This window comes from Colius striatus, chromosome 3 (genome assembly GCF_028858725.1).
Source record: "Colius striatus isolate bColStr4 chromosome 3, bColStr4.1.hap1, whole genome shotgun sequence".
In the NCBI taxonomy this organism is placed as follows: Eukaryota; Metazoa; Chordata; class Aves; order Coliiformes; family Coliidae; genus Colius; species Colius striatus.
This window is the reverse complement of record NC_084761.1, coordinates 85,937,011-85,948,840: the sequence shown is the minus strand read 5'-3', so window position 1 is coordinate 85,948,840 and position 11,830 is coordinate 85,937,011. Positions and strand designations below refer to the sequence as shown.

The 11,830-nt window shown below is 41.5% G+C and overlaps 1 protein-coding gene across 2 annotated transcripts in view; it reads left to right on the top strand.

The window, feature by feature from the left end:
* Positions 1 to 1,641: 1,641 nt before the first annotated feature.
* Positions 1,642 to 11,830, top strand: part of STX18 (syntaxin 18) — a 64,490-nt gene continuing 54,301 nt past the window's right edge. Inside the window, exon 1 of one of the 2 annotated variants that reach the window (XM_061992904.1) lies at positions 1,642 to 1,885. In XM_061992904.1, coding sequence (XP_061848888.1) covers positions 1,724 to 1,885 — 162 coding nt within the window. In that variant the 5' untranslated portion in view covers positions 1,642 to 1,723. The remainder of the gene's footprint in view (positions 1,886 to 11,830) is intronic. The other variant, XM_061992902.1, reaches the window with a different exon arrangement.

Sequence of the window (11,830 nt, the reverse complement as noted above, 5' to 3'; positions counted from 1 at the left end):
TTATTGAGCGTGCTTACTTTATTTTTGGTAATGCAAAGAAAAGGAAAACAACCAATTTTAGGAATCCTACCTAAAAGAACCTGATTTACTATGTGTGAATTCCACACAGCTTTAATAAATATGTCCTTTACTAAAGTCTATTTATACCTAATTTCTTAATCCTGAAAGAGCAAACGCATTTGGCTCGAGGTTTGGTTAAATACTGCTGGCATTCCTGGAATGAAGAGTCTAATCTCCTTTGTTGTTCACTTTTTTAATGTATTTTCATGGTAAATCCAGCACCGAGGACAGGGACTGAAACCGGTCTGTTCCTTTAACTGGAAACACACAGCCCTACCACAATAAAAACACAGCTTAAAATAGAACAATAATAATAAAGCATGAGTGAATACTAATCACAATATAACTATGAGGGAACCACTAATCTACGCTGAATGGATGAGAACTGAACTGCAAGCAGAGTAGTAATCAACAAGGGAAGAAAGCCTTAGACTCTGGAGTAGATAGGAAAAACAGTTGTGGTTGATTAAATTCCAGTCTGCTGGGGATAGGATTTTGAAATTGTGTTCTTTGGAGACTGTCTCAGGGAACGTGCTTCTGGTCAGTGACAGGACAGTTAAAAAGTATGTGGTATCTGCTGGATCCTAGAGCATTATATGCATATATCTATATATCTGTATCTAATACCACTACTGGTGATGTCAAAAGTTTTCCCCTCTGCACCACAAAATTTCACATGGCTAGTCTACTGCTCAGCACATAGTCGTAAAGTTGTTTCAGTAACAAAGGTTGTTTCTTTCACAGAAGCCTTCTCCATAATCAGTTAGATCACAAACAGCACCGTACTGTAACTGACTGTGATACATCCTCCAGGTACTCCTGTGATACTGTCCTGGTACGAGATGGTTGCACATTGGAGGGCCTCAGAGATGGCCTTGGTGGAGATCAGTGTTGCACATTCCAGGTGTAACAGGGTTGCCCTACCTATACAGCCTGGGAGTCAGACACATGTGGCCATTTCCAAAAGGGATCTCACATCAGCACCAGTTCCAGATCCCAGTGCAGATCTGCTACCATGTATTGACCAACCCCAACCAACCTGTCTTTCCATGACCAAGCTGCCAAACTACACACTTGGGAGACAGCATATAATAGCATCACCTGGTGACAGCTGCCACAACGTCATTGCAGAGCGGTCTAACGTCAAAAAGTTGCTGGAACAGAACTTTTATTCTGCAAAGTGGCTGTTAGGTTGGAGGAGGCAGTACCCAGGTGTGGGGGAGCCGCGTAGGGCCCGGCCGCGGCGTTCCCGCCTGGGCGGGCAGGGGAGCGGGCAGGGGAGCGGGCAGGGGAGCGGGCAGGCAGGCCCCGCGTACCAGCCGACGGGAGCTGCGGGGCACATGGCAAACGCGTCTCCCCAACTCGAACCGCGGCTGCCCGCCCGGGCCCGGGCTCGGCGGTGCACACTCCACCGCGGCCCAGGCGGGCTCGGCGCAGGCTGACGAGCTGCTCGGCCCCGCCGCCGGACGCCGGCAACAAATTCAATAGGGAGCGCGGAGAAGGCAGAGCGGGTCCGGCCGCCCCGTCCCGTCCCGGCTCTCCCACAGCCCCACGCAAGGCGGAACGCGCCGCGCGAGACCGCGTTGTGCGGGGAAGGGTGCGCGGCGGCACCGGCTCCGGCCCCGGCCCGGGCCCCGTCCGGCGAGTGTGGAGGCGGGCCGCCATGGCGGTGGACATCACTCTGCTCTTCAAGGCCAGCGTAAAGACGGTGAAGACTCGCAACAAGGCGCTGGGGGTGGCCGCGGGGGACAGCGCCAGGGACGAGCTGCTTAGGCGGAACGCCGCCCGCTCCAAGAGCGACTTCACCAGCCGGGCCCGAGAGGTGGTGAGTGCGGCCGCGGGCCCTGGGGGGAGGGCGAGAGGCAGCCGGGCCCGCCGGCGGCCCGCGCTGGACGGCGCCCGGCAGCGGCTCCGCCTGGGCGCCACCGCGGGCAGCACCCCCCGCCCCCCTCGCCCTCCGGCCCGGAGCCGGCCGCCGCGTCCAGCGGTCCCCGGGGGCCCGGGGCGAACGAGCGGGCCCGGGAATCGCCCGCAGACAACCCCGGGGCAGCTCATTCCCACACGGATATGCGCCGGGTGGGCGGGAGAGCGGCGTGAGAGCCGGGAGCCCGGCGGCCGATGTGGCGGCTGGGGAAGGCTCCGAGCCCGCCTGCCGCCCGCGCTCCCCCGGCGCCGCTCCTTCGCGGCCGGGGGCCAGCTCCGCTGCACGGGCACGCGGGGCCGTCCAAGGGGGCTCCGCTGGGCGCGACCCCTTCCTCACAGGGCTGGCGCTTCTCATCCTGCAAAGCCGGCTTCCCTCGGTCAATGGCGTGGTGGTGCTGGCATTCACATGGGTGCTTTCTCGTGTCAGTTGCCACGTCAGAGAGCGCTTCTGTAGCACATATGAGCGTTAAGGGTTTGTAACGTATATTCTATACTTCATTTTGTTGTTTTCCTTTGTCACAAGCTGTGTCTGGGAAGTTACAGTTCTATACAAATTGCATGTACAAAGGTAATCAGAGCATTTTAAGACTTGAAAAGACAAGAACTGGGAAGTTAAAGGCTTCCAGAGCTGAAGGCTGACCAACATGAATAGTCCTCAGTTCACAGTCTTGCTGTAAAAACAAATTTGTTGCAGATTATTTTCTTCCATATCAAGTAAAAGATAGGGAAAAAAATCTGATACCAAAGCAGGGTTTGAGTGACACACATTTAATAAGATAATGGCTCATATTTTGGAAAAACTAAGAGGAAAAAGGTTCCTCAGTACACTCTGAGGAGATGGGATTAGAGAATGCATATGCAAGTTTAGGACTAAACAAAAAATGCACTAACCTTGTTCTCCCGTTTTCAACCTATGAATAATTTAATTTTCAAGCATGGATGTTAATGTCATGTTTCTGTGCTCAGTGTACTTCTCCCAGTTCTGCAGAGTACCTGCACAGCAAAGAAATTTTCCCTTGTGTTTAAGTGGAATTTTTTGTGTTTCAGCTTTTGTCCATTACCTATTTTCCTGTCGCTGGATACCACAGAAAAAAGTGCCGCCCCATCCTCTTGACATCCACCCTTTCGGTACTTACAAGTATTGATGAGGTTCTTCCTCAATCTCCTCCAGGCTAAACAGCTCCAGGTCCTCCATGCTTTCCTCATAAAGAAGATGCTCCAGTCCCCTGATCATCTTGGTGGCCCTGTGCTGGACTCTCTCCAGAAGTTCCCTGTCCCTCTTGGGCTGGGGAGTCCAGAACTGGACACAATACTGCAGATGAGGCCTCACCAGGGCAGAGTAGAGTATAATGCTATGTTATGAGTGGGTTTGCCTACCTTCTCACTGGTAGGGCAGTGCTGATTGTTGAGAGAAACAAAAATTGAGATTGTTTCCCTACTAGAAAGCTGCAATAGCAATGACGCTTTTTCCATTGCTTGCAATTTATAAAAGACTTTATGATATAGATGTTAGTGCTTCTTGGTCAATTAAAACAAAGGTATCATTTAATTATTTTTTCCCTTAGGCTTGTACAGTGACATGGCTATTTAAGATCTCATACAGATATTAAATTTGCATTTCATCATACTTTTACAGGCTTATGTAGGTGCCCACCAAAGTCACTCTATCCCTTTCCCTTCTCAACCAGACAAGGAAGACAAAATATGAAGAAAGACTCACACATCATAAGGACAGGGAAGGAGATTCCTCAGCAATTACCATCACAGGCAAAACAGGGAAATTAGTTCAACTTATTACCAGGCAAATCAGAGTACAATAATGAGAAATAAAACCAGGTCTTAAAAACACATTCCCCTCACCCCATTCCTTCCTCCCAGGCTCAACTTTGCTCTCAAATTCTCGATCTTCTCGACCATCAGCAGTGCAGGGAGATGGGGAAGGGGAGTTCATCACACACTGTCTTCTGCTCATTCTTCTCAGGGAGAGGATCCCTCACACTTCCCCCACTCCAGCATGGGGTCCCTCCTACAGGAGACAGTCCTCCACAAACTTCTCCAACATGGGTCCTTCCAACAAGCTACAGTTCTTCATGAGCTCCTCCAGTGTGGGTTCCACCCATGGGGTGTAGTCCTTCCCATGGGATCATGAGTCATGACAACAAACCTGATCTGCTATGGGCTCTTCTCTCTCCACGGGTCCATAGGTCCTGCCAGGAGCCTGCTCCAGCGTGGAATTCCACAGTCACAGCCTCCTTGTGGCATCTCCTTGCTCCAGCATGGGGTCTTCTTCAGCTGCAGGTGGATCTCCGCTCCCCTGTGGCTTCCGTGGCTCCAGGGGCAGGGCCTCACCATGGCCTGCACCATGGGCTCAGGAGAATCTCTGCTCTAGCACCTAGAGCGTCTCTTCACCCTTCTCTTTCACTGACCTCAGTGTCTACAGAGTTGTTACTCTCACACATTCTCACTCTTCTCTTTGTCCGCAATTGCTGTTGCACAGCAACTTTTTTTCCCTTGAATATATTATCCCAAGAGGTGCTACCACCATCACTGATGAGCTCAACCTTGGCCAGCGGTGGGCCTGTCTTGGAGCTTCTAGCAACTTCTCACAGAAGCCACTCCTGTAGCCTGCCCTACTATCAAAACCCTGCCATGCAAATCCAATACTTTAGTTCCTTGGTATGGTGTCAGATGTGTGATTAAGCTGAGTTAATGTGCTAAGTAATTGAAGAATTATAAAGATTAGAACAAAGCTATTAAAAAAAATTGGGCTTGAATGCTCAGTGTCAAACATAAGCAGTTCAGATGTAGCATAGGCCCAGTTTATGTGACACTTGTTCACAGCTTTACCAGTTTTGGAAAGTGTTTGGCACCTGGACTTCTGTCTTAGGACAATCTTAGGAAGTCTGACTGTGTAAGCCTTTCTTGTTACTTTTTGTGGCAGGTATGAGCTGTTGGAAATATCATCTGTCAAATATGCTTCTTTCTTAGTTATTTGAAAATACTGAAGGAATGAGTCACTGCTGACAATTCAATATGTGTTGGAGAAATGGAATCAGTGTGATACAGCCTATTGACAGAAATAAAGATGAATTAATGGTGAAACAGAATTTCATGGTAGGCCTGATTGCAGCCATGAATGAAATTTTGTGTTTTGCTCGGGAGATTCAGGTTTTTAGAAAAGCTAAAAAACAAAGTGCTGGAAAATGAATTCTTCAAAAGGATTACCAGACATATCTGAAAACATATCCTTGAGAAAGGAAAAATGGAAAGGTTAAATGTTTCTAAGTCTTTAAATGCAAAATTTCAGAATGATCAAATGTCAGTTTGAAGCCATTCAATGCATAAGGATGCCAGATTAATGAGGCTGCAACATCTGTTATTCATATAACTTTTGTGTATGGATTCTGTAGGATGATTAACTGGTTCTTGAAAAAAATTGGTATGATAGCCCAATGGTCACATCAAAAATACATTTAACTGCTCTGGACCATTATGTAATGAGGAGAAAAATCCCCACATAAAACTTGTCTCCAAAACTACTTGTGAAAGCCAGAACAAATGACATTGAATATAAATTTTGAGCAAACTTTTAAATTACAAGTCCACCTGTCTTTCATAGTATACTGCTCTGGCTACACACAGGTTAGTAGTGGCCTTCTTGTTCAGTCATTAAAGGGTTTTTTAAATCGTACATATTCTGAGTAAAACAGCTTTCATGCATATCTGTGCAAGTCCAACATGTCTCACTGTTTGGATACAGCCCATGGGATATTTTTAAGTAGCATTGGTGTTAGAGATAAAGAGCTAATGTTTCATCCTTGATCCCAAACATGGCATATTCATGTGCATCTTTTCACAGTTTGGTGTTAGAGAGTTCTTGTTATGAGAAAAAAGGGGTAATGGTATTTGTATATGGAGTTTACAGTGGCTTAATCTTTGTCACTGAATTAATAAAGCCTCAAAAAGTATGAGGAATGCCTAAATCAATTGCTGGACCCCTAAATATAGGGGCTACCCATATAGGACTACCTTGAATAGAATGACATAATTATTGATATAGCATAACTAAAAGTGTTTTTTAAAGATATACACTGTCTGATCCCTTTCAGACTATTCAGGATTGTTTAAAGAGGTAACAAGAATAAAATTCAGCCACCAGAATAATGTAATGGTCTGATTACATTATATAATCAGTAGCTAGTATATGGCACTAATAAAGACAGCTTTACTCCCTCAGTGGAAAATTTCCACAGGTTTACAAATTGAAAAAGTTTGCAAAATGTTAGTAGATTATTAGATCTAGATTTCAAACACAGGATTCCTCCTGAAAGACTTGACTTGAAGACTGGGAGCTCCATGGGCTTTTCCATTGGCTGTATTTTGATATATAGTAGCTTCAGCAACAGATGAGTACCAATGAGTAACATCATCCCTATTCTAAAAGTAAAGTATGTATGAAAATAAAAAAGCCAAATAGTGTTTTATCAGAATATTACAATTATGCTCCTGGTTCTGAGTCAAATTCAGGTTGGTGTCTCCAGAACATACCAAATTCCATCTAAAATTTTAGCTTAGACTGAGAAAATATCCCAAATAATGGATTACTCAACTCTATTAACTTTTTTAGGGGATGGGACATGTATTTCCTGGATCTAAAATAGACTTGAATTGAGCTTCATCCTGAAAACTTGCATATATGAGAGTGATACCATTAAAGTCCATGGCAGAGCACAGTCAGTCATGCATGGTCAACCACTTCTGTTCTAGGTGAATAGCTGATAGTAACCAGTGCTGTGAGGGAAATGGCCAAAAATGATTAAAATTATGTACTTCAGTGGTTTTGGGTTATACTTCAACAAAAGAATTCTAGCTCAATTTACTAAGGTTACTTTATGCAACCGTTTTGATTCTAATGGTGACATAAGAATAACTCCCATGAGAGAATATTTGGGTGCAAGGGAAATATATATTGCTTATGGGACAGCAAATTGTAGTCTTTATTAGAAATTGATGACTCTGCCAAATTTTGGACAACAAGTGATATTTCTGTTCACTTCTTTACTTTTAATGAGAGGTAAATTCTAATAAATTAGGCCCATAGCTGAGGTCATTAGAATTAATTTTGATTTCTCCCAAGTACAGTTATGAAAAATCCCTTTTCTCCTCAAAGTTCACAGAGAGTGCTGCATTTTGTATTCATTTACATGTACATGGTTTTCCCTCCTCGATTTTCTAGACAGAAAATACAATTCTAAATTATACTTTTTCAAATGGGGAGTTACAGTGTACTGCTTTCTAATATTGCAGATTTATCTCTTTCCCTTTGCAAATTATGGTTAATGTTAGGGTTTTATTATGATCATTTATTGTTTTTACTTCTCATTTCCTTAATCCTTGTTAGAGAAGGAATTTAGCCCAAGAGATGGAAGGGAAAGAAGTTGATAATTTTAATTAGTAGAGGATAAGGAAATGGCAAAGGAAAGATATTTTTTTAAAAAAAGATATTTCTAGAGAGAATTGAAATCCTGACATTGTTTAATGCAAGAGGATTAAATGTCACATCACTAATGTTCCCCATATGATGCTTCTGATTTTAGCAAAGCTTACATCAGTAACAGTGGTGAAGGATATAGGTTGTCCTTGGGGGAAGTTACGAACTCTTACATTTTGGGAAAAGTCAGTACAAATGTCTGTGGTTGTTCCCCCTTGCTTTGTTTGTTTGTTTTTTAAGTTCCATGGGAATTATCTTCTGAATATAACTGAATAGCAGGATTGAAAGTTGGCTTGTGGGACAACTTTCCTTAGTTGCCTATTAGTTTTGTTTTGACTAACTGGACCTCACGTGGTGTCAAGGAGTCCAGAAGTATCTAAGGCTGTGGTTCCCATTTTGAGGATGTCTTTGTCCTCACATCACCTCCTTTCAGGCTGTTTGTGGGACTTTCTTTCCTCACTTAACACTTGTTGGAGAAATTGTTGTATCATGGAGTTGTTAACTATAAAGTCTTTGGTGATTATCATTGTCCATTAAACTGACACCTCTTGTGAGATCTTGATTTGTCATCTTGACACATGTAAGGATAAAATTTATGTAAGTTTGTAGTGCATTTTGAAATGGAAGAATGATGAGGTTTATCATACATAGCCTTTTTTTCTCAAACATAGATTACATTAATGTGACATCTGAAGGAGAAAAGCAGGCTAGGGGCAGGGTGGTGGGTGCTGTGGCTGTCTGAAAAGCTGGAGATACAATGGAAGAGAAAGACAACAGAAGGTGAACAGGCTTGGCTGAAAGAAAATAAAGGGATGTAGGTTGGAGAAAAGACATGAGGGTTAGAAATGTAGGTTAAAAAAACAAAGAAAAAGAATGACTATGAGGAAATGGAAGAAGAAAGAGTGAAAATGAGACTTGGTACTTACAGATTAATGCATTTAATTGACGCATTTGTGCTTTTTACTGTTTCCTTGAGTTCCTTATCAAAGTTTTTGGAGCAAGAACAGCTCATTATTTTGAGTATTTTGATACACTGCCATTTCTAGAAGCTTTGAACTGTGTGTTTATTTACATTAAAACATAATCTCTTGTTTGGGACAGAAATGAACTTAAACAGACTCGAATTTAAGTGTGATTTGTTAGCAATTTAGTTGTTGGCGTATATTTTTTCAGGTATTAGCAATGAGACAAAAATAAAGCCGATTTTTGTGGAAGTTAGTAACTTCAAGGTTCTGATTCTCCTGCTCCTCCACTTTTTTGAAAATAGGCCGAGTTTGGTGGATAGTAGCCCAGAGAGCTTACCCATGACTCCTCCCAGCATCCTGCAGTTCTCGTGTTTTGTGTGTATGGTGTATTCTGCTTGCTAAGTTAGATAGGGGTGTTCTTAGATGTTTGAAATGTGCTACTGCTGTTAGTTTCTGCTATATCTAGGCTTGGACTAAGGAGTTTTTTGTGACAATGATCAAATAGACTTCCTAAGTCATCCCATATGTTAATTGTTTTGAACTATGAAGTGTACTGAAACATTAATAAATTGAGGAGATATTGTAATTTAGGATGCTACCTATGATACACCTGTGTGATCAGCAAAAAAAGTTGAAACTTGTCTTCATTACAGGGAACTATTATTTCAAAGCTTAAAGATTTTTGCCTCTTTTCACAAAAATTGGTTACAAATCATTGCTTGCAAAAACTTGTGGTTTTGCAAATTTGGGCTGGTTTTGATTATCAGGATTAGTTATTGCTGCTATGCTGAGATGAGTCCTTGTGATTTTTGGTAATGAGTAAGTTTTTATGTGTTTCACCATAGACAAAAAGACTTTAACTTCGCAGTGAAAGATTGTCTACTTTGATGCTCTTGTCTTTGAAATTTCAGACCACTATGCTTGAAAATATTTTTCACACGGGCAAATATTAAACCTCAGTATGGTAGCTTCATCAAGGAAAGTAATTAAAGGGTGAAAATCTGAGGTGTGAATTTTTTCCAGCAATTTGGGAACAATGTTCTTTACTGTTGAATGCGTTACAGTGTGATATAATTGCATAGAATTTAAAATGTAAGTTTCCTGACTTCAAGATGGTGTGTCAAAGCTTTTTGTCTGCCAAATAAATGACATTTTATAGCGATCAGGTACCAGCCTTGAGGTGTGTGTTGTCCCTTTTTACCCTTTCTGACTCTGCCTTCTCTTTTAATGGAGGGTTGTGAGTGCAATAGAAAAGTGGATGTACTGCGTTTGCTCAAATTTAAATCTGTTCCATTTCCGTAGATATTGTCCAGCATTTGAAAAACAAACAAAACAAAAACCAGATACAGTTAAATATAATCCAGCTTCCATTCAGTCTTTACTTTTCTACTATTAATAGATTTCTTGATGTTTCCCACTGGATGTTTCCTGTTTTGTTGACTTTTAAATCGTTTTGAATGTGGATGTAATCTAATGGATTATAACTTGAGTATTTTAGAGTCTGTAGTACAAGATGCAATTGATAGGTGTCTCAGTTGTGGATAGCAAGTGTGAAATGGGTTTCAGGTGAAAGGTTCTATGAGGATATCCAGAAGTGCTTAAATGTTATATTGGTCTATAGTTGAAAATAAAGGAAGGGGTCTTGATTTGACTCATAAGTTTAGTAGAACTCTAATACTCTAATACTCTATATAGTATCTATTCTAATACTCTAGTTAGAATTTGAGTATGGTCATGCAATGATTTAATTTTTTTTTATTATTTTAAAAAAATCTAAGTCTTCAGGTGTATAGTACAGGTGAAAATAAAATATCGCTACATTTAGAAGACCATAAACAGTCTTGCTGCAGGACTTGGGGGAGTTTTGGGAATAAAATGCCTTCCTGAGGACTGGCAGGTAAAAGAGAAATTGAGAACGGTGCACTGGTTAGTGCAGTGGGGACTCCTCGCACTGGCTCCAAGGTGGCAATGTAGCTGAAGTCCTCAATCTACAGAGATGGGGAGAGTTGATTAAAAGGGCAGGAAGACAGGGGAGTTTGGCAGCAATGTGTTGGAACCAATGTGTTCTACAGAGTATTGGTATTTTGGGGAGGAAAATATACTTTTGGATATTGGAGTTGTTCTACAAGTGTTGTATCATCTACTCTTTTTCAGATGGACATGTGTAAATACAGACATAATTGTATCATTGATTTCTTTTTTCTTGCCTGTTTTCAGGTAGTCTGGATGTTCTTAAAAAGTAGAAAGAAATTTGAATTCCCAAGCTTTTTGAGATTTAACTTTTTAAAAGAAATTCCAGCTTTCCTTTGAGAGTTTATGTCTGAGTTAGTTTAGTGGTCTAATTTTTTCCCCCTACCTTATCTTCAGTTTAACAAGTCTTTATTCTTGCTTTTACTCTTGCTCTTTTCTGGAAAGGAGCCAAAACATTGTGTGAACTACAGAGGAACATACTGCTTACTCTTGTGATACTTTATGTATAACATAGGCATATTAGACATTATCTATATCTTTTTTATATCTAGTTCACTTTTATTAAAAATAAGTGGTGGTAGCAGACATGTGAAAACATGTGAAAGACAAACATGCAAAGGTCATGAAAACCATTTAATGGTTAGTAGGGAAACAAATATTTATTGAAAATAAAACCCATGTCTATAGGCTCTAATGCTGATTTTTGGAAACACTACAATGTTGTGGTATTTGCAATAACATGTGCCCTGTACAGTAGATACTGTTTAAAATTGCTTGGGAACTGGAGTTTGCAATTGTGAGCTTGGAATGTCCTGCAGATAATTAAGTTGTGGTCAGGCTTTAGAAAAATAAGAAGTTCTCGAACTATGATTTTATAAACATGCTACAATAACATTTCTTTATATTTAACAGTTTCTTATAGAAAGCTGATACTCTCACGAGGCATTGACTAAAGGTAAAACATCAAGAAAGAAAAAATATTAAATTAAAACTTCACTTAGGATGTTGACAGTTGGCTTGTAATATTAAACAGATGTGTGTGTTCCTGGGATATTCTTCTTTCAGAACCTTGTTGCATACCCATTTTTAAGTGACAGTTACAAATTTTTGATTAATTCAAAATACTCCTTTCTTCAGTTGTCTTTGTTATATATTATTTTCTTTGAGTTGATTCAGCTGGATATTGTGATGCATGCTGTAGTTTCTGCTGTGATATTCAAAGGGAAAGTGGTCCTTTATCTAGTCTTAAATTGAGACGTAGCTTGTTCAACTATATAGAAAAATTATTATATATGTGGAAGGATTCTTGGCTGCCATGCAAGCAGGACATTTATCAATTCTGGCTGTGGATATGGGAGGGCGTAATTTGGCCTCTTCCACTCCCTCTAAATAGTGCACATAGGAGTCAATACCAAAGTAA